Source organism: Phoca vitulina, unplaced genomic scaffold, assembly GCF_004348235.1.
Source record: "Phoca vitulina isolate PV1807 unplaced genomic scaffold, GSC_HSeal_1.0 scaffold29, whole genome shotgun sequence".
Lineage (NCBI taxonomy): Eukaryota > Metazoa > Chordata > Mammalia > Carnivora > Phocidae > Phoca > Phoca vitulina.
In genome coordinates, this window is record NW_022589732.1 from 13,874,958 (window position 1) to 13,897,151 (window position 22,194).

Sequence of the window (22,194 nt, forward strand, 5' to 3'; positions counted from 1 at the left end):
GACGTGGGGCTCGATCCCAGGACCCTGGGATCATGACCTGAGCCAAAGGCAGACGCTTAACCATCTGAGCCACCCAGGCGCCCCTAGTATGGACATTTTAAAAGTATTAATTCTTCAAATCTATGAGCACAGGATATCTTTCCATTTATTTGTGTCTTCTTCACTTTCTTTCATTAATGTCATTATACAGGTCTCACTATACAGGTCTTTTACCTCCTTGGTTAAATTTATTCCTAGGTATTTTATTCTTTTTGATGCAAATATAAGTGGGATTTTTTTCTTAATTTCTCTTTCTGATAGTCCATTATTAGTGTATAAAAATGCAACGATCCTTGTGTATTGATTTTGTATCCTACAACTTTACCGAATTCATTTATTAGTTCTAACAGGTTTTGATAGGATCTTTAGGATTTCTATATGTCATCTGCAAATACAGTTTTATTTCTTCTTTCCCAATTTGGATGCCTTTTATTTCTTTTTCTTGCCTAACTGCTTTGGGGAGGACTTCCAATACTATGTTGAATACAGGTGGTGAAAGTGGACATCCTTGTCTTGTTTCTGATCTTAGAGGAAGCTTTCAGCTTTTCACTGTTGAGCATGATGTTCTTTGTGGGCTTGTCATATATATACTTTATTATGTTGAGGTACATTCTCTCTATACCCACTTTTGTTGAAAGTGTTGAATTTTGTCAAATGCTTTTTCTGCATCTAGGGATTATCGTATGATATTTAGTCTTCATTTTGTTAATGTAGTGTATCATACTGGCTGATTGGTGGATGTTGAACCATCCTTGCATTCCTGGATTAATAACACTTAATCATGATGTATTATCCTCTTATTTTTTAATTTATTTTCTGATGTATTATCCTTTTACTGTATTGTTGACTTTGGTGTGCTAATAATTTGTTGAGGATTTTTGCATCTATGTTCATCAGGGATATTGGCCTGTACTTTTCTTGTGGTATCCTTGGTTTTGGTATCAGAGTAATGCTGGCCTCATAAAAAAAAAAGTTTAGAAGAGCTCTTTCCTCTTCTGTTTTTTGGAAGAGTATGGATTTGTATTAATTCTTATTTGAATGTTTGTTATAATTGACCAGTGAAGCCATCTGGTCCTGAATTTTTGTTTGTTGGTAACTTTTTTTTACTCATTCAGTCTCCTTCACTAGTAACTGGTGTGTTCAGATTTTCTGTTTCATCATGAGTTAGTCTTGGTAGGTTGCATGTTTTTTGAAATTTATCCATTTCTACTAGGTTATCCAATTTGTTGGCATATTCATAATATTCTCTTATAATTGTTTGTATTTCTGTGGTATTGGTTGTTATTTCTCCTCTCTCATTTGTGATTTTATTTGGGTCCTTTCTCTTTTCTTCTTGATACATTTAGCTAGAGGTTTATCAATTTTATTAATTTTTTCAAAGAACGACCTCCTGGTTTTATTGATCTGTTCTATTGGTTTTTTTTTTTTTTTAGTTTCTATGTCACTTATCTCTCTGCTCTAATCTTTATTATTTAGTAGCATGTTATTTAACCTCCATGTATTTGTGGTCCTTCCAGAGTCTTTCTTCTGGTTGACTTGTTTCATAATGTTGTGGTCAGAAAAGGTACATGGTATGACTTCAAGCTTCTTATATTTGTTGATGCCTGTTTTGTAGCCTAATACTTGTTCTATTCTGGAGAATGTTCCATGTGCACTTTAAAAAATGTGTATTCTGCTGTTTAAGGAGGGAATGTTTTGAATATATCTGTTAAGTCCATCTGGTCCAGTGTGTCATTCAAAACCATTGTTTCCTTCTTGATTTTCTGTTTAGATGATCTGACCATTGACATGTTAAAGTTCCATACTATTGTTGTATTATTGACTAGTTCCTTTATGTTTGTAATTGTTTTATGTATTTAGGTGCTCCAATGCTGGATGCATAAATATTTATAATTGTTAGATCTTCTTGTTGTATTGCCCGCTTTATTATATAGTGCTCTTGTCTCTTGTTACAGTCTTTGTTTTAAAGTCTAGTTTGCCCAATATAAGTATTGTTACTCCAGCTGTCTCTTGAAACCCATTTGCATGATAAATGTTTTTCCATTCCCTCATTTTCAATCTGCAGGTGTCTTTATGGTCTAAAATTAGTATCTTGTAGGCAGTGTATAGATGAGTCTTGTTTTTTTATCCAATGACACCCTATGTCTTTTGATTGGAGTGTTTAGTCCATTTACATTCAAGGTAATTAATAGTTATGTATTTACTGCCATTTTATTACTTGTTTTGTGATCGTTTCTGGAGCTTTTCTCTGATCCTTTCTTGTCTATCTCTCTTTCCTGTTTTGCTGATTTTCCTTAGTGATATATTTGGATTTTTTTCTCTTCATTCTTTGTATGTTTATTAGTGGTTTTTGATATATGGTTACCATCAGGTTTGTATATAACTTTTCTATATAACAGTCTATATTAAGCTGATGATCATTTAAATTTGAACCCATTCTTTTTCTCCTCTCCTCCCATTTTAGATATATGTTATTATATTTTATATCCTTTTTGTGAGTTTCTTGACTGGTTTTACAGAAATATTCATTTTTGCTGCTTTTTGTTTTTCCTGCCTTTATACTGTCACCTTTGGTCTCTCCTTTCCACTCACAGAGTCCCCTTTAATATTTCTTGCAGGGCTGTTTTAGTTTAGGTCACAAACTCCTTCAGTTTTTGTCTGGGAAACTCTATCTCTCCTCTATTCTGAATGACAGCTTTGCTGAATAGAGTATTCTTGGCTGCAGATGTTTTCCATTCAGCCCTCTGAATATATCATGCCAATTTCTTCTGGCTTGCCAAGTTTCTGTTGAAAAATCTGCTAGCCTTATGGGTTTTCCCTTGTAATTTAATGATTTGTTTTGCTGCTTTTAAGATTTTTTTATCACTATATTTTGCAAATTTAAATACAATATGTCTTAGTATGGGTGTGCTTTTGATGATTTTGATAAGAGTTCTCTGCGCCTCCTGGATCTGGATGCCTGTTTCTTTCCCCAGATTAGGGAGGTTTTGTCTTCCTCTTTTGGGGCTCCTATAATACAAACATTATTACATTTGATAGAGTTCCTGAGTTCCCTAAGTCTATTCTCATTATGCATAATTCTCTCTTTTGTGTAACTTCATTGCTTTCCATTATTTTGTCCTCTAGGTCATTAATTTGTTCCTCTGCTTCTTCCAGCCTGCTGTTCATTGCATCAAGTGTGTTCCTGATCTCATTTATTGCACTTTTCATCTCTGTATGATTTTTTAACTCTTTTACTCTACGGTAAGAGTTTCACTGATGTCTTCCATTCTTTTCTCAAGTCCAGTGAATATCCTTATGACTGTTGCTTTAAATTCTCCATCAGGCATGTTACTTATATCTGTTTTGCTTAGATCTCTGGCCATGACCTTATCTTGTTCTTTCATTTGGGATAAATTCCTGTCTTCTCATTCCGTCTAAGTCTCTGCCTGCTTCTGTGTATCAGAAAAGCCAATTATGTCTCCTGTTTCTGAAAGTAATGGCCTTATGAAGAAGAGGTCATGTAGTGCCCAGAGCCTGGTGCTTCAGGGAGTGTCTCCAGTGTGTGCTGCATATGCTGTACTGTTGTGTTCTGGCTGCTCTATCCTTCCAGGTAGTCATCTGCAGAGGCTCTCCTTTCCTGCTGTGGGCAATGTTTGGTCCCTGGCCTGAATGTGGTGAGTTTTAACTAGGTATGCCCTGGTCTGCTTGTGAAATGAGACCTCACTACTTCCACTGGAACTGAGGCCCTGCAAAACTCTCTGATTGAGAGATGTGGTGTGGGGAGGGGTTTGGCTGGTCTTCTGGGGGAAGGGCCTGCTACACTGGGATGAAGTTAGCATGACTGAGAGGGGCAGCTCCATTGTAGCACAAGGATACAGGGCTTAGTGTAAGCAAGTTAGGTAGCCACTGTCTGCGCTGTGCTGCTTCCTGCAGGTGGCTCTGTGTTTATGCTGGGGGAGGGGTGGGTAGTGGGGGAAAAAATGGCACTGGCCAGCTCCTTTATTCTCAGAGAGATGTCTCTGTGAATATTGCCTCAGGGACACGCTCCAAGAAGAGCAAATAATCTCCCCATTCTCTGCCCTATGTTTTCTTCAATTGCTACTTCCACACTGTATGCCCCCAGGTTCTTTGCCTGTCTTCTTGCCAAGAGCAGCACAGTACCCTCTGGGCTCTATCCTGCTAAGCCTGCTGACCTTTAAAATTCCAAGCCTTAAGCCTCACTGGTTGCAAGATCTCATGAAATTTAGCCTCTCTCATTTTCCAAGCCAGTGGCTATGGGGCAATATTCTTCTGCATTCCCATGTGTAAAAGCTTCTCTGTCTCACCCTTCTCCACATCCATGGCTCCCTCCCATCTACAGAGCTGTGATCCATTTCTCCCCTAAATCACATCTCCACACTTCCTACCTTCTTTGATGTGACCACTTTTCTCCCTTTAGTTGTAGAGTTTGTTTGGTTAGTCTTCATGTCAATTTCTGGGATATTTAGGATCCTTTGATAGTTATCCAGTTGTATTCAAGGGAAAAGGTGAGCCTGGGGTCCTCCTACTCCACCACCATCTTCCTATCTCTACAGAAGGTTTCTTGACTAATTTTAGGACATGTGCCAGAGAAGCAGAGATGTGTGTGAGCTTTCTCTGGGAACAGAAGTACTTTCAGGCACTATTATCCTTTCCCTCACCCAGCATAGATAGCCAGACACCTGTGGGAGGCAGTTCTGACACCGCCATCTATCTTGTTGGTACTACTTGCTCTGCCCCAGCATTGCCCTGCAGTCTCACCCCACCCAACCTGACCAAACTGGCAGTCACCTCCAAAAGCAGCTCCTATCTCATCACACCTGGCAGTCAGGCCTGGCTAGGAACAACTCACCTACAAAACAATGCCTGCCCCGGTGTGTGGGGAAGCTAACCCCACACACCAGTATGCTGACAGTAGTAATGCTGACAATAGCTGCTGATGGGTCTCTCAGCTAGCCACTCCAGGAGCAAGCTCTGCCCAATATTGCACCTGCAGCAGTCACAGTGGGTCATTGCAGACAGCAGGACTGAGGGCTAGTCCTGCTCACCATTGAGCCTACAGTGACTGCAATCAGGCCTCTCAGTGAGCTGCTCAAGAGGCAAACACTGCCCACCAGTGTGCCCACAGTAGCCTTGGCTCAAGCACAACAGGAAGGTGCAGGCAGCTCACACAGGGGACAACCCTGCAGCACCTGGTTCTGATGACCAGGGTGGATTGCACTACAGAGCACTACAGGATGCCTTCTACATAAGGCAACTACTTTCAAAACCAGGCCTACCTAATACATAGAAACAAATACAGAGTCAGAAAAAATCAGGAGACCAAAGAATGAGTTCTAAACTTTTTTTTTTTAAAGATTTTATTTATTTGACAGAGAGAGAGATAGCAAGCAGGAACACAAGGCAGGAGGAGTGGGAGAGGGAGAAGCAGGCTTCCCGCTGAGCAGGGAGCCCGACATGGAGCTTGATCCCAGGACCCCGGGATCACGACCTGAACTGAAGACAGACGCTTAACGACTGAGCCACCCAGGTGCCCCCAAGGAATGAGTTCTAAATGAAGTACCAAGACAAAACAACAGAGAAAGAGCTAAATGAAATGGCGATAAGCAATCTACCTGATAAAGAGTTCAAAGATACTCACCGGACTTGAGAGAAGAATGGGGGATAGAAAGGGATAGAAAATATAAAAAAAAGAACCAGTCAGACCAAAAAATACAGTAACTGAAGTGAAAAATACACTGGGGTTGGGGGTGCCTGGGTGGCTCAGTCAGTTAAACGTCTGACTCCTGATTTCCGCTCGGGTCATGATCTCAGGGTTGTGGGATCGAGCCCTACATAGGGCTCTGTGCTGGGCAGAGTGTCTGCTTAAGATTCTCTCTCTCCCACTCCCTCTCAAAAAAAAAAAAAAAAAAACACTAGAGGGAATCAACAGCTGATTAGAGAATTTAGAAAAATGTTTCAGCGATCTGGAAGACAGGGTGATGAAAAGCAACCAAACTGAAACAGCAAAAAGAAAATGAATTTTAAAAGAGGATAGGTTAAGGTACCTCTGTGATAACGCTAAGTGTAATAACATTCACACTGTAGGGGTCCCAGAAGAAGAGAGAAAATTTATTTGAAGAAATAGTAGCTGAAAACTTCCCTAACCTTGAGAAGGAAACAGACATTCAGGCCCAGGAATCACAGAGAACCTAACACATGATGAACCCAAGGAAGTCCACACCAAGACATATAATAATTAAAATGACAAGAATTTAAAAAAGACAGAGAATCTTAAAAGCAGCAAGAGAAAAGGAAACCATTACATACAAGGAAAACCCCATAAGGCTATCAGCTGATTTTTCAGCAGAAATTTTGCAAGTCAGAAGAATGTGGCATAATATATTCAAAGTGCTGAAGTGTAAAACCTACAACCAAGAACACATTACTCAGCAAAGTTACAATTTGGCATTGAAAGAGATATAAAAAATTTCCCAAACAAAAGTTAAAGGAGTTATCACTACTAAACTGGCCCTACAAAGAATGTTAAAGGAAATTTAAGTAGAAACAAAAAGGCCATAACTAGAAGTAAGAAAATTTTGAAAGGAAAAAAAATTTACTGTTAAAAGCAAACATATAGTAATGGTAGTAATCAATCACTTATAAAGCTATAGGAAGGTTAAAACACAAAAGTAGTAACAGGTATTATATCGACAAAAATTAGTCAAGATACACAAAATAAAAATATGTAAAATATGATATCATATACATAAAACATAGAGTAAAAATAAGTGCTTTTAGAATGTGTTCAAACTTAAGCAACCATCAACTTAATATAGACTACTGTATATACATAGGGTGTTATATATGAACCTCACAGTAACCACACTGAAAACCTTTGACCGATCCACACACAAAAGAGAGAAAGGAATCCGAAAATAACAATAATGGAAGTCATCAAACCACAACGGAAGAGATCAATAAAAGAAGAAAGGAACAGGGAATAATGCAAAAATAACCAGAGAATAGTTAACAAAATGACAGTAAGTACATACCTATTGATAATTACTTTAAATGTGAATGTACTAAATGCTCCAATCAAAAGAAATTGGGTGAGTGAATAAAAAAAACAAGACCTATCTCTATGCTGCCTAAAAGAAACTCACTTTAGATGTAAGGACACACAGAGAGTAAAGTGAAGGGCTGAAAAAAGATATTTCATTCAAATGGAAACCAAAAGAAAGCTGGACTAGTAATACTTATATCAGACAAAATAGACTTTGAAAGAGAGACTGTAATAAGAGACAAAGAGAAGCATTACATTATAAAGGGATCAATCCAACAAGAGACTATAACAATTGTAAATATCTATGCATCTAATATAGAAGCACCTAAATATATAAAGCAAATATTAACAAACATAAAGGGACAAATCGACAGTAATACAATTAATAGCAGGGGACTTTAACACCCCATGCATATTATGGATCGATCATTCAGACAGCAGATCAATAAGGAAACTGGCTTTGAATGATACATTACACAAGATGGAGTTAACAGATATATACAGAACCTTCTATCCAAAAAGTGGCAGAATACACATAGAACAAGTACACATGGAACATTCTCCAGGATGGATCACATGTTGGCCACAAAACAAGTCTCTATAAATTTAATATTTAAATCATATCAGGGGCACCTGGGTGGCTCAGTCGGTTAAGTGTCTGACTCTTGATTTTGGCTCAGGTCATGATCTCAGGGTCTTGGGATCAAGCCCCGCATCGGGCTCCCTGCTCTGCGGGAGTCTGCTTTTCTCCCTCTGCCCCACCCCCACCTCACGCTCACTCCCTCTTTCTCTCACTCTCTAAAATAAACAAATATTTAAATCATATCAAGTATCTTTTCCAACCACAATGGAATGAAATGAGAAATCAATTACAAGAAAAAACTAGAAGAAATACAAACACATGGAGGAGTATAACAACATACTACCAAACAGCCAATGGGTTAATGAAAAAAATTGAAGAGGAAATCAAAAAATACCTGGAGACAATTGAAAATGGAAACAGGACAGTTCAAAATCTTTGGGACACAGCAAGGGCAATTCTAAGGAGGAAGGTTATAGCAATACAGGGCTACCCCAAAAACCAAGAAAAATCTTACTCTAAATTTATATATAAAGGAACTAGAAATAGTAGAACAAGGCCCAGAGCTAGCAGAAGGAAGGAAATAATAAAGATCAGGGTGGAAATAAATGAAAGAGAGACTAAAAAATCATTAGAAAAGATCACTGAAACCAAGAGCTGTTTCTTTGAAAAAATAAAATTGAAAAAAATAAAATTGATACACCTTTAGCCAGACTCATCAAGGAAAAAAAGAGGACTCAAATAAAATCAGAAATGAAAGAACTTATAAACTACGTCAGAGAAATATAAGGCTTATAAGAGACTATCAAAAATTATATACCAACAAATTGGACAATCTACAAGAAATGGGTAAATTTCTGGAAGCATACAATTCTCTAAGACTGAGTCAGGAAGAAACAGAAAATCTGAACAGATCAATTACTAGTAACAAAATTTTGAATTGGTAATCAAAAAACTCCCAAGATGGGGCACCTGAGTGACTCAGTCGGCTAAACGTCTGACTCTTGATTTCAGCTCAGGTCATGATCTCAGGATTGTGAAATCAAGCCTCGCATCAGGCTCCATGCTCAGGGGGGAGTCTGCTTGAGGATTCTCTCTCTCTCTCTCTCTCTCTCTCCCCCTGCCCCGCCCCCCCCCACTTGTGCTCTCTCTCTAAATCTTAAAAAACAAAAAACTCCCAAGAAAAGTCCCGGACATGATGCTTCCCAGGTGAATTCTAGCTAACATTTAAAGACAAGTTAAAACCTATCCCTATCAGGACGCCTAAGTGGCTCAGTCAGTTGAGCATCTGACTCTTGATTTTGGCTCAGGTCATGATCTCAGGGTCATGGGATCAAGCCCCACATCAAGCTCTGAACTGGGCATGGAGCCTGCTTGGGATTCTCTCTCTCCTTCTTCCTCTCTCCCCCGCTGCTCGCTCATTCTCTCTCGCTCAAAAAAAAAAAAAAAAAATTATCCCCCTCAAACTATCCTGAAAAATAGAAGAGGAAGTAATCCTCAAGTTCATTCTATGAGATCAGCATTATCCTGATACCAAAACAAGACAAAGACACTAAAAAAAAATAAGATTACAGACCAATCTGCAATAAAATATTAGCAAACAGAAGTTAAAATTACATTAAAAGAGGGGTGCCTGGGTGGCTCAGTTGGGTAAGCATCCGACTCTTGATTTCAGCTCAGGTCATGATCTCAGGGTCGTGAGATCAAGCCCTGTGCTGGGCTCTACACTCAGGGGGGAATCTGCTTGAGATTCTCTCCCTCTCTCTCTGCCCCTCCCCCAGCTTTTACTTCTTCTCTCTCAAATAAATAAATAAATCTTTAAGAAAATACATTAAAAGAATCATTCACCAAGATCAAGTGGGACTTATTCCAGTGATGCAAGAATGGTTCAACACCCACAAATCAATGCGGATTTTGACAAAACGAAGGATAAAAATCACATGATCATCTCAATAGATACAGAAAAACCATTTAACAAAATCCAACATCCAGTCATAATAAGAATTCTCAATAAAATGGGTGGGGTAGAAACATACCTCAACAAAATAAAGACCTGGGGTGCCTGGGTGGCTCAGTCATTAAGCATCTGCCTTTGGCTCAGGTCATGATCCCAGGGTCCTGGGATCAAGCCCTGCATCGGGCTCCCTGCTCGGCAGGAAGCTTGCTTCTCCCTCTCCCACTCCCCCTGCTTGTGTTCCTGCTCTTGCTATCTTTCTCTTTCTGTCAAATAAATAAATCTTTAAAAAATATATATATATATATAAACAAAATAAAGACCATATATGTCAAACTCACAGATAACATCATACTCAATGGTGAAAATATAAAAGCTTTCCCTCTAAGATCAAAAACAAGACAAGGATGTCCACTATCACCACTTTTATTTAACATAGTACTGGAAGTCCTAGCCACAGCAATCAGACAAGGGTAAAAAAGGCATCCAGATTGGAAAGGAAGAAGGAAAACTTATATTTGCATATAACATACTACATTAAAAAAAAAAAAAACCTAAAGACTCCAGCAAAAACCTGTTAGAATAAATGAATTCAGTAAAGTTGCAAGATACAAAATCAATAGACAGAAATCTGTTACATTTCTTTTTTGTTTTTTTTAAAGATTTATTTATTTATTTGACAGAGACACAGTGAGAGAGGGAACACAAGCAGGGGGAGTGGGAGAGGGAGAAGCAGGCTTCCCCTGAAGCAGGGAGCCCGATGCAGGGCTCGATCCCAGGACCCTGGGATCAAGACCTGAGCTGAAGACAGACGCTTAACAACTGAGCCACCCAGGTGCCCCAAATCTGTTACATTTCTATACACTAATAACAAAACAGCAGAATGAGGAATTAGGAAAACAATCTCATTTACATAAAAAAAATGACACAGGAATAAATTTAATGATGGAGCTGAAAGACTTGTATTCTGAAAAGTATGACATTAATGAAAGAAATTGAAGATGACACACATAAATGGAAAGATATACCATGCTCATGGATTGGAAGAATTAATTTTGTTAAAACATCTGTATTATGCAAAGTAATCTTCAGATTCAATGCAATCCCTATAAAAAAAAACTAATAGCATTATTCATAGAACTAGAATGAAAAATTCTAAAATTTGTATGGAACCACAGAAAGTCCTGAATACCCCAAACAATCCTGAGAAAGAAGAACAAAGTTGGAGGTATCACAATCCCAGAATTCAAACTACACTATAAAGCTACAGTAATCAAAACAGCATAGTACTGTCACAAAAACAGACACATAGATCAATGAAACAGAATTAAGAACCCAGAAATAAACCCATGTTTATATGGTCAATTGATCTATGACACAGGAGACAAGAATATACAATGTGGAAAAGACAGTCTCTTCAATAAATGGTGTTGGAAAAACTGGAGAGCTATATGTAAAAGACTGAAACCAGACCACTACAGCATACACAAAAATAAACTCAAAATGGATTAAAGGCTTAAGTATAAGACTTGAAATCATAAAACTCCTAAAAGAAAATATAGGCAGGAAACTCATGGACATCAGCCTTGGCAATATTTTTGGTTGTATCTACCCAAGAAGGAAAACAAAAGCAAAAATAAACAACTGGGACTCTATCAAACTAAGAAGTTTTTGCATGCACAGTGAAGGAAATCATAAGGAGGAGGAGAAAACAAAAGCAAAAATAAAGAACTGGGACTATATCAAACTAAGAAGCTTTTGCACAGTGAAGGAAATCATTAAAAAAATGAAAAGGCAACCTACTGAATGGCAGAAGATATTAGTAAATGATATTCGGTAAGAGAATAGTATCTGAAATATATAAAGAACTCCTACAACTCAACACCAAACGATGTGATTAAAAACTGGACAGAGATCTGAATAAACATTTTTCCAAAGAAGACATAGTGATGGCCAACAGACATATAAAAAGCTGCTCAACATCACTAATCATCAGGAAAATGCACATCAAAACCACAGTGAGACCTCACGCCAGTCACATGGCTAATATCAAAAAGACAAGAACTGGGGTGTCTGTCTGGCTCCGTCAGTAGAACATGTGACTCTTGATCTTAGGGTCATGAGTTCAAGCCCCATGTTGGGCATAGAGCTTACTTAAAAAAAAAAAAAAAAAGTAACTAAGGACAAGGATGTGAAAAAAGGGAACCCTCATGCACTGCCGGTGAGAAGGTAAATTGATATAGTCACTATGGAAAAGAGTATGGAGGTTCCTCAAAAAATTAAAAATTGGGTACCATATGATCCAGTAATTTCACTTCTCGAGATTTAGTGAAAGGAAATGAATACCTAATTTGAAAAGATATATGAACCCCTATGTTTATTGAAGCATTATTTATTTACAACAGCCAAGATATGGAAGCAGCCTAAGTGTCACTGATAGATGAATGGGTAAAGATGTGGCATATATACACAATGGAGTACTACTCAGCCATAAAAAATGAAATCTTGCCATTCCAACAACATGGATGGTCCTAAGAAGTATTATGCTAAGTGAAATAAGATAGAAAAATACAAATACCATGATTTCACTTATACATGTAATCTAAAAAAGAAAGGAACAACATGAAAAACAGAAACAGATTCATACAGAACAAACTAGTTGTTGCCAGAGGGGAGGGTGGGGGGTGATAGGTGAAATAGGTGAAGGGGAATAAGAGGTACAAACTGCCAGTCATAAAATAAGTACGTCACTCAGATGAAAAGTACAGCATAGGGAATATAGTCAATAAAATTGTAATAACTTTGTATGGTCAGAGACATAACTACACTTACCGTGGCAAGCATTTTGAAATGTACATAATTGTCAAATCATTGTGCTGTGCACCTGAAACTAATGTTAAATAGGTTTCAATTTAAAAAAAATGAATCCACATGTACAACCAGCACCCAGACCAAGAACAGAATATTACCAACCCTTCATAAGCCCCTCTCATGCTTTCTCTCAGTCACTGACTAAACTCCTACACCCAAGAGTAACCCTATCCTAACTTATAAGAATGGATTCCTATAGTATATACCATTTGGCATCTGTCTTTTTAAACTCAACATTGTTAGATTCAACTGCTTTGCTTGGAATAATAGTTTCATTGTTATATCATATTCTAGTGTATGACTGTATCACATTTTACTGTTGATGGATATTTGAATAGTTTGCAGTTTATGTTTGCCAGCATATGGTGTTGTCACGAATGTTCTTGTACATGTGTTTTGGTGAACGTATGTACTAGATACCTAAGAGTAGCACTGGTGGGTCATGAGATATGCTATTCCAACTTCAGTGGGGACTGTCACAAAATTTCCAAAGTGGTTGCATCCATTTACACTCTCCAATATTGTATGAAAGTTCCAGTTGCTCCACGTTTGCTACATTTGATACTGTCTATGTGGGTTTTTTTTTTAAGCTGCTCTGTTGTATGCATGTCAAGTCTTTTAAAGCCGGAATTGGAGGGGCGCCTGGGTGGCTCAGTCTGTTAAGCATCCAACTCTTGATTTCCCCTCAGGTCATGATCTCAGGGTTGTGGAATTGAGTCCCGCGTGGAACTCTGTGCTCAGCGGGGAGTCTGCTTGGGATTCTTTCTTTCCCTCTCCCTCTTTCTCTCCCCCGCTCCTCTCTCTCAAATAAATAAATAAAATCTTAAAAATAAATAAAGCTGGAATTGGAAAACAGAACTAATACCCTTTAAAAAACTAACTGGTTTAGGGGCACCTAGGTGGCTCAGTCAGTTAAATGTTTGCCTTCAGCTCAGGCTCCCTGCTCAGTGGTGAGTCTGCTTCTCCCTCTCCCTCTGCCTGCCACTCTCCCTGCTTGTGCTCTCCCTCTGTCAAGTAAGTAAATAAAATCTTTAAAAAAAAAAAAAAAAGTAACTGGTTTATATCATATGAGTTTAAGTTTTTGGAAATAACAGATAAAGGATAAAGTCCACAGTTATATCTGAACTGCAGTAACAATAAACACTGGTGATAAATAAAGGAACTCTTTCAATTTTCAGTATCGAGTCTGACATATCAGAGAAAACTTCCATTTCAACTTTCACAATTTACCAATGTTGGACTGTAAATTGATATCCTTTTAGTTTATTTTTCTGTGCACCCATAAATTTAGGGTTATTTCATTGTATTGTTTGATTTTGAAATTTAGTCTAAAAAAAAAGAAATTGATCTTGAAATGGAGCTGGAGGATCTCTAAGTGGTTTAGTGGACTGATTGTTTAGTGAGTTGACCCCCTAAAAGAGAAGTCACCAAACTTTGTGTATAAAGAGCCAGGTTCTAACTATTTCAGTCTTTGCCAGCCATCCAGTCTGTTGCAATTACTCAGCTCTGCCCTTGAAAGCGGCCATAGACAATATGCAAATGAGCGAATGTGGTTATGTACACTCCTGTGTGCTCAGTATATATGCTCACTAAAACATACAGAAGAATGTCCATAATAGCACCACATGCTGGAAAATACAAACTCGCAACTACCCAAATGTCCCTCAACAGTACAGTGTGATACATTCATACAAGAGAGTACTATACAGCAATGAAAATAAAGTACTCTTGCAACTTTATTTACAAAAACTAGCAGCGGTAATGAGCATGAGATTTCCCTTTGAGGTGATGAAAAAGTTACAGAACTAGTGATGACTGCGCATTATGCGTGTACTTAATGCCACTGAGTTGTACACTTTAAAATGGCTAAAGTGGTGAATTTTAAGTTATGCATGTTTTACTGCAGTAAGATAAACAGGTAATGGATCATATTTGGCCCATGTATGGGCCAAATTTATCCCCGTGAGAAGTCATGTACTATAATGGTTAAAAGCAGTTTGTTACCAGACAACCTATTTGAGCTCTGGCTCTGACATGAACTTTATACCCTATGCAAGTCTCTTAAACTCACTGTGATTCAGTTTTTCATCTGTAAAACAATATAATACAAATATAGGGTTGTGTAAGGAATAAATGAGTTACATTAAATTAAAGCATATACAATGGTTCCTGGAATATGTAACAGTGCAATAAATGTTAGGTGTTATCATTACTTTTTAAAAATAACATCTTGAAGTATGAAAAGAGAACTCTTGGATTTTTGGCTTTGGTGTGGACCAGTTGGTTAGTTGTTCTCAGAGCCAACCTGCGGGTGCTGGTACAAACTTATTCCTACTACTAAAGCAACTTTTTCTCCACCTACATGAGAAAAAACCATACTACATAGGACCATGTGAGAACTTGTGGTATTTTAAGGTTTGTCAACTGTAACCCAAAAGTATATAAAATGCTAAGAAAATATAAACATTTTTCTAACTTATTTTTGTGGTCATTTAAACTTTTAATCAGGCCAGTTTTAAAATCCAAATTACAAAAGAATATTTTAAAATAAAACTACTAATAATATAATTAAAATGAATAATTATTTTTACTATTAACCCTAATTTGCTAATGGGGAAACAAGCTTCAATGGACATTTTTGTCAAGAAAAGATATACTTTCTCTGAATGAAACTACAGTATACTGTAAGCCAAATGATGATAATGGAAGTGGTTTAGAAACAATGAAGACCCAGAGGGCATATTAATTCTACTCAGAAACATGATTCCTCATCTTGAGTTGAGCTTTGGAACCATAATTGGTGGTAAGAAGTGCTAAAATCCCCAAATGCAGTGTTTTGCAACTATGATCAATGATGATATAAACGATCTTAAACATTTCTCTTGGTACACAAGTGCAAGATTTCCTCTGGGGTATATACCAAGGAACAGAGTGGCTGGGTCATAGGGAATATGCATCTTCAGTTTACTAGATCACACCAAATTATCCAACATGATTGTACCAGTTTTCTATGCCCACTCACAGTTTCTGTATTGACAGTCTCATCAGTATACTGATCAATGTTTAATTGTCAATGTCTAAACGGACGTGTCACATGATTTTACTTGTCCATTTTTAAAATTAAGGTATAATTTACATACAGTAAAACTAACTTTTTAGAGTACAGTTCATGTTTTTCATCTCCTTTCCTCTGCACTAAATTCAGAATTATTTCCTCACATCTTTTTCTTCCAGTTCACTAATTATCTTCAGCAGTATCTAAATCTATTAATTCTGCTGTTTTTAATTTTAGCAATTTTAGTTCTCCTTTGTAGTTTTTTTTCTTTTCCAAATCTGCTTGGCTATTTACATTTTAATTCATTAAATTAACTAAAACTTTAAAAATCTGTTGCTCAGTAACACTAGCCAGAGTGTAAGGGCTCTAGAGCCACATGTGGCCAGAAGCCATTATATGAGACAGTGCATGTGTACAACATTTCCATCAACTCCAAGTGTTCTATTGGACAGCTTTGCTCTACAGATCTTTGTTTTTCCTTCTGCCACATATCAATAGGCATCATCAGCCTGGGAAACCACTTGAACTTCTTAAGGGTTTTTGTTGTTGTTGTTATTGTTTTTAAACATGCAGGTGGTATGAAATTGGGCTGCAAAAATGAGTGAAGCCTAGCTTGAGACTAGGAACTCTTGGAGAAGATTTGTTTTCACTGTTTTGCTGTGGGTCTGAAGATATCCATGGATAATAGATTCTATTCCTTTGCTCAGATGATGAGAGTAATGTTGCAATCACCAGACCAGCTTCAGAAAGCCCCTGTGTGCTGAGTGAACCACAACCTTTGATCTTACCTCGAGTGCCACAGTCGAAGGTGCCGGCCATCACCTCAAATCCAGTAAGCCCCACACAGGAATGTACTGGAGAACCTAGGACTGTTCTTGCCAGAAGCTTGCTCAGAGTTATTTGCCTTAATTTTATTATTTATGACTCAATTTTCTTTTCAGTAAAGTTATGTGTTTATCACAATAATCCAATGACTCTTTGCATTGATAAGTTTAAAAAATTAATAGTGGGGCACCTGGGTGCCTCAGTCGATTAAGCAGCCCACTCTTGATTTCCGCTTGGGTCATGATCTCAGGGTTGTGAGATCAAGCTCCGTGGCAGGTTCTGCGCTGGGTGTGGAGCCTGCTTAAGATTCTCTCTCCCCTCTCCCTCTGCCCCTCCCCCTTCCTCTAGCTCTCAGTTGCACACGCACACATGTGCTCTCTCTAAAAGAAATTTTTAAAAAAAATTAATAGCAAATTAGGGTTGATAATTGTCAGTTAGCTTTTTTTTTTTTAAACAGATGGCCATTTTTTTTTTTTTTTTTTTAAGATTTGTCAGAGAGAGAGAGAGCACGAGAGCACAAGCAAGGGGAGTGGCAGGCAGAAGGAAAAGCAGGCTCCCTGCTGAGCAAGGAGCCCGACATAGGACTCAATCCCAGGACCCTGGAATCATGACCCCAGCCGAAGGCAGATACTTAACTGAGAGTCACTCAGGCGTCCCTTTTTTAAAGATTTTATTTGCGAGCGAGCGAGCGAGAGAGCACGAGCAGGGGGAGAGGGAGAAGCAGGCTCCCTGCTCAGCAGGGAGCCCAATGTGGGGCTTGATCCCAGGACCCTGGGATCATGACCTGAGCTGAAGGCAGACGCTTAACCAACTGAGCCACCCAGGCGCCCCTCAGTCAGCTCTTTTTTAAAGTCATTCATAAATTATGCATATAGAATCAGCTATGTGGTTAGCCTAAGTCTGTTTGGGGGAGAATAAAGGATATGACAGAAAGGGAGGCCAATCTCAGATGTTCTGTGGCCTTAACATCCTATCCTTTGAATTTCTCCATTTGACTCCCTTTTATCTCAGCCTACCTGTTTTGCTTTGTTTTTTTATATTTGAATCCGTTGACTTTTTTGCCTTTTGGGTGTTTAGTACTGGTTAATAACAGAGGCGTAAAAGGCAAACCAAAGAAAGGAAGAAGTGGTCCCAATGAAGTCTGTGGACAAGCATAAACATGGCCATTTCTTGCAGAAGGCTAATGAGCTTGGTCTCATCCCTGTATAATTTCTCTAGTCCCAGTTTCTATATGATAGTTTCCCAATGTTACTTGTGACAAAAAAAAAAGGCAGGGAAGAGGGCGGGGGCATTCTAATCCTTGAGCCATGCTCATCAACCCTGGGTTTTACTACCAGACCTAGTATTTGCTTTGGTGGTATACTGGCCTGATATTGTCCTATTGGATTTACAAATGGGTTATTTAAAAATAAAATCAGCAAGGCCCATCCATATCTTACCACACTGGAGAATTAACCAGGTGAACTAATGTTCCTTTGGTGGTAATAACACTGCTAACATGCTGAAGTGGTCTATGGGTTAGGTAGCCTAAGTTATGAATAATTAACTTAAATGTTTCTGGCTGTTAATGACCAAAGGAAAGAGAAGCACTAATTCAGATATTCCTGAAAGAAACTAGGAGGGAAATGCATGCTATGGCCGAGGAGATGACCAGAAAGGGCACGGCTGACTGACAGAGAAAATCAACAACACTCCAAGGTGGCAATGTCAGGCCAAAGAAGATTAAATCCTGCTAGCACTAGAGCTCTTGCTAATAACAGTCTTCAGAATTTAGGTTATGACTGATAGCTGACTGCTCCAGGGGTAGTGAAAGAGAAAGGATGTTTGTGTAGAGCATAAGACTATTTGACGGTAAAAGAGATTATGTCAGAGTTTACTCTTGTTTCTATATTTGTTCCATATTTTTTCTTCTTAGGTTTTCTTTCCTAATATAATGTAAGTAATGATAGTAATGAAGTTCTCGCTCCCCTATCAGAGTGGCTGTTAACTGCTTTCATCTCAGTTGATCAGGCTTCCCCGACCTGCTGTCCATCTTGACAGTGGACTTGGGGCCCCAGCTGGGCTACTGGCCAAAGACGTTACAAAAGTTAAGGCACAGGAGAAAAATGTACAGATGATCTAATTTGAAAATATTAACTTTTGGCGAAGTTGGGAAACCCAGCAAGCGTCTTCACCAACCAATAACAAGTAACATTTTCCTTTGACATATAGATGAATCTCTGTCAAGCAGCAAGTGGTCATCAGCCAAATGTGAATGGTCTCTTGGTTCATGGGATGCCTCTACAGCCAAGAAATCTCTCCCTAATGGACAAGCTACTGTAAGAAGTGTAAAATTTTAATAGACTCTAGAATTTACATAGATCACTGAGAAATAAAAGGAAAGCTATATCAGTCAATCATCATGCATATATTGAGTACCTAGCAAGCAACCACAGAGACATCTGGGGAGTAAAAACATCTCAGGGAAATGGTTTCCACCCTCAAGGAGCTGATAATGTAACTGGAAAGAGAAGACACACACGGGTAAAAAGAGACTTAACCATATAGGGCATTGTTGTGACTGAATGTCAAGTGTGTGGTACCCAGAGTGAATGCATGACAATCCTAAAGAAGGGAGGCATTTGGGTGGGTAACTATAGTATGAATTTTTCCTTCAAAGATGGGAATTTGGATAAGCAGAGAAGAGCAACAAGACTATTCTAGGTAGGAGGAGTGGTGTGGGAAAAGGTCTGGAGACAAAAAATACAAATTATTTAGAAGAGAAAGCAGACCAATTTTTTTTGTGTGTTTGTTTTAGAGATTTTATTTATTTATTTGACAGAGAGAGACACAGCGAGAGAGGGAACACAAGCAGGGGGAGTGGAAGAGGGAGAAGCAGGCTTCCCGCAGAGCAGGGAGCCTGATGTGGGGCTCCTTCCCAGGACCCTGGGATCATGACCTGAGCCGAAGGCAGACGCTTAACGACTGAGCCACCCAGGTGCCCCAAGACCAGTTTCGCTATAGTAAGAAAAGGGATAGGTCAGAATTTTAATGCTTCTGACCAAAGATCACTGACAATCTTTCAGAATTAAAATATATCGTGGTGTGATGAGTGGGGAAGAAGACTATGAAATTAATGAAGGTTGAGACCAGACTGTACGGTTCTGAATGCCATGTTTTTGAGATCCATTCATGTTGTTGCATGTGGCCTTTTCTTTTATTGCCAAGTAATATTCTATTTTAAGAACACACCACAATTGTTTTCTGTTCTCCTGTTAATGAACATCTGGGGTGTTTCCAGGTTGTGGCTCTTATGCATAAAGGCACCATAAACATTCTTGCATGGGTCTTTTTTGTGGCCCCATGGTCTATTTTTCTTGGGTCAATATGTAGAAAGTGTCACAGGATAGGTAAGTGTATGTTTAACTTTATAAGAAACTGCCATACAGTTTTCCAAAGTATGCCATTTGACACTCCCAGTGTATGAATTTCACTAGGGAGCACACTCATTTAAGTCAGGAATCTTAAAGATAGATTTTACAGCAGAAGAACATAGACTGGATTGAAGCAGAAGGAACTGAAGATAAAGAGTCTAATATAGGAGTTCAAGCATGAGCTACTAAAAGTCTATACTCAAGTTGTTGCAAAGGATAAAGGAATGGATTATTTTAGGAGATACTGTAAAAGAAATCAGATTCTATAAAAACAGAGGAACCAAAGTCAACTCTGAGATCTCAAAGCTCAGGGGAAGGTTGTTGTAGGGTAAAGATAAATTTGGTTTGGGGCGTGTTGAGTTTACAGTGCCAAGCCATCTCACTGTAAACATGGAAAAGGTCAGATTTGGAGGTTGATCTAGAAGTTACCAGGCTAAAGGTGATAACTGAATCCAGAATTATGAATGAGCAGTCCAGAAGACAAGACAGGCGTAGAGCAGCTAAGGCCCAAAGCTTCTGTCAGTTAGGGTATGTAAAGAAAAGGCTAATAAGTGAATGGTTACGGAGGCAGGTAGACCAGCACGATCTCTTGTGAGTAATGCATAAGGTTTAGCTCCATTTTGTGGTGGGTATTTTCCCTTCAAAGTCCTCCAAACACTGAGGTATATTTTGCACTACAGGATACCAAAGTGGCCTCAAAGTTTGAGGAACTTGCTGAAGGCCAAAAGAGCATGTGGCAGAGCTTAATTCTTTCACTTTCCCATTTCCTTGTCCAAACACTATTTCTCAGGTGTCTTACAATGCAAATATCTCATCCGCCTAAAAAACAAAAACAAAAACCTGAATCTGTAGGACAAAGTTTAAGCTACTTAGCTGTTTGGACATGGCATTCTACTTATCAGAGTACTTCCAGAAAACTGTTGTTATTTCAGTGGCTTATGCAGATAGGAATCTACTGTAGTCCCAGTGCCCTGCACAGCACGAGGCTCTGGGGCCCTTTGCCTGCTTCCAGGTTTCCAAGGAACCCAAACCCCTACCCCTGCAGGCTCCAACGAGCTCAGCATTTTAATCTTCGAGCGGGAGCCTCGCTGGTGCCACACTGCTCCTAAGCAGTAATTATTTGCCTTTCAACTAAGTCTTTCCTTCAGCACAAAGAATGCCTCAAATATAGTAGGGATCTCAGTCCCTGAGGTGAACTCTGGGAAGCACCCTAGAGCAAGTCATCTTCAGGTCAGCCCTCACTGTAACTGAAGAAGTGACTGTCATGGCAGGTGAATAATGGACTTCCTTTCCCAAATCTCCATTCGAGTAAATTACCTGTATGACTAAAATTATGTCCTTCTTTTAAGAACACATTCTCATGCCTGAGCTAGATTACATGACTTGTATAAACTAGGTTACTTACTTTTGGTTTTTTCTCCCTTAAATGTATTTTAGAGTCTAAGCCTTTGAGTCCTGTTTCCCTATACAGAGCAATGTTGATTTCATTGTGAGTTTCTGATTTGGCCACTAGAGATCTCGATGACAAGTTACTTATGAGACCTGGATCCAGTACCATCCTTTCAACTCGAAATTGGCCAAATCGAGCCTTGGAGCTTAGTACATCGGCTCTGTCATACACAGTGCAGTCTGCCAGGAGACGCAATCCCCCACCACGTACCCTTCATCCCATCAGCACAAGCCATTCATGTGCTGGAACGCCAAGACCTATGGAAGAAATCCTCAGAGGATCCCAAGTGTAGGTTTCAAAAGTGGAATTTTTGGAAACTGTGGTAAAACTAATGAAGAATTTTATATAGAGAATGAATATAAATGTAGGGTTGAAATATGTGTCTAGAAACTAATCATTACGTATTCTCATGATGGACTACACCCTGGTTTAAATCCAACAGAGAAAGAAATATAGTTAAATCCGAATAAAATTCGGATATTGGATCTTTCTGTTAATTTAGCTAAAGATTTTTACTTCTACAACAAAATGTTGGCTAGAATACTTCAGTGACACTTATCGAAGAAATAAGAGATATGTATCTTATCAAACATTTTCCTTAGTGAGTACATGCTCAGTGAAATTCATTCCCAAACAAGTTAACTCTCCTTTAATACTTTTCTGTACCACTGGGATCTGCTTATTCCATTGACAATGATAACATTTTAACCTCAGATAAGTACTTGTCTATATACTGGGAAAAATATCCTTTAGCACTTCTTAGGAAGTAACACTAACCATATTCTCTTTCCTTTTCCCATCCTTAATTCACCCTGAGCTTTGTCATGCAAAAAATACTTAGACGCCTACTTTTTAAAATAAAGTTCTTTCATTAGTTGCTGATTCACAAAACATCTTAGGATGTTTGATTCTAAGACTATGATCAAAGGTATGAGATAATATAGCTTAACTATGTTTTGAAT

The 22,194-nt window shown here is 38.5% G+C and overlaps 1 protein-coding gene across 7 annotated transcripts in view; it reads left to right on the top strand.

The window, feature by feature from the left end:
• Positions 1-22,194, top strand: part of FAM149B1 (family with sequence similarity 149 member B1) — a 77,480-nt gene that overhangs the window by 48,371 nt on the left and 6,915 nt on the right. For 6 of the 7 annotated variants that reach the window (XM_032423741.1, XM_032423740.1, XM_032423738.1 and 3 more), the window contains 3 exons: positions 16,252-16,376; positions 18,581-18,687; positions 21,296-21,520. In XM_032423741.1, the coding sequence (XP_032279632.1) occupies positions 16,252-16,376; positions 18,581-18,687; positions 21,296-21,520 (457 nt within the window). The remainder of the gene's footprint in view (positions 1-16,251; positions 16,377-18,580; positions 18,688-21,295; positions 21,521-22,194) is intronic. The other variant, XM_032423739.1, reaches the window with a different exon arrangement.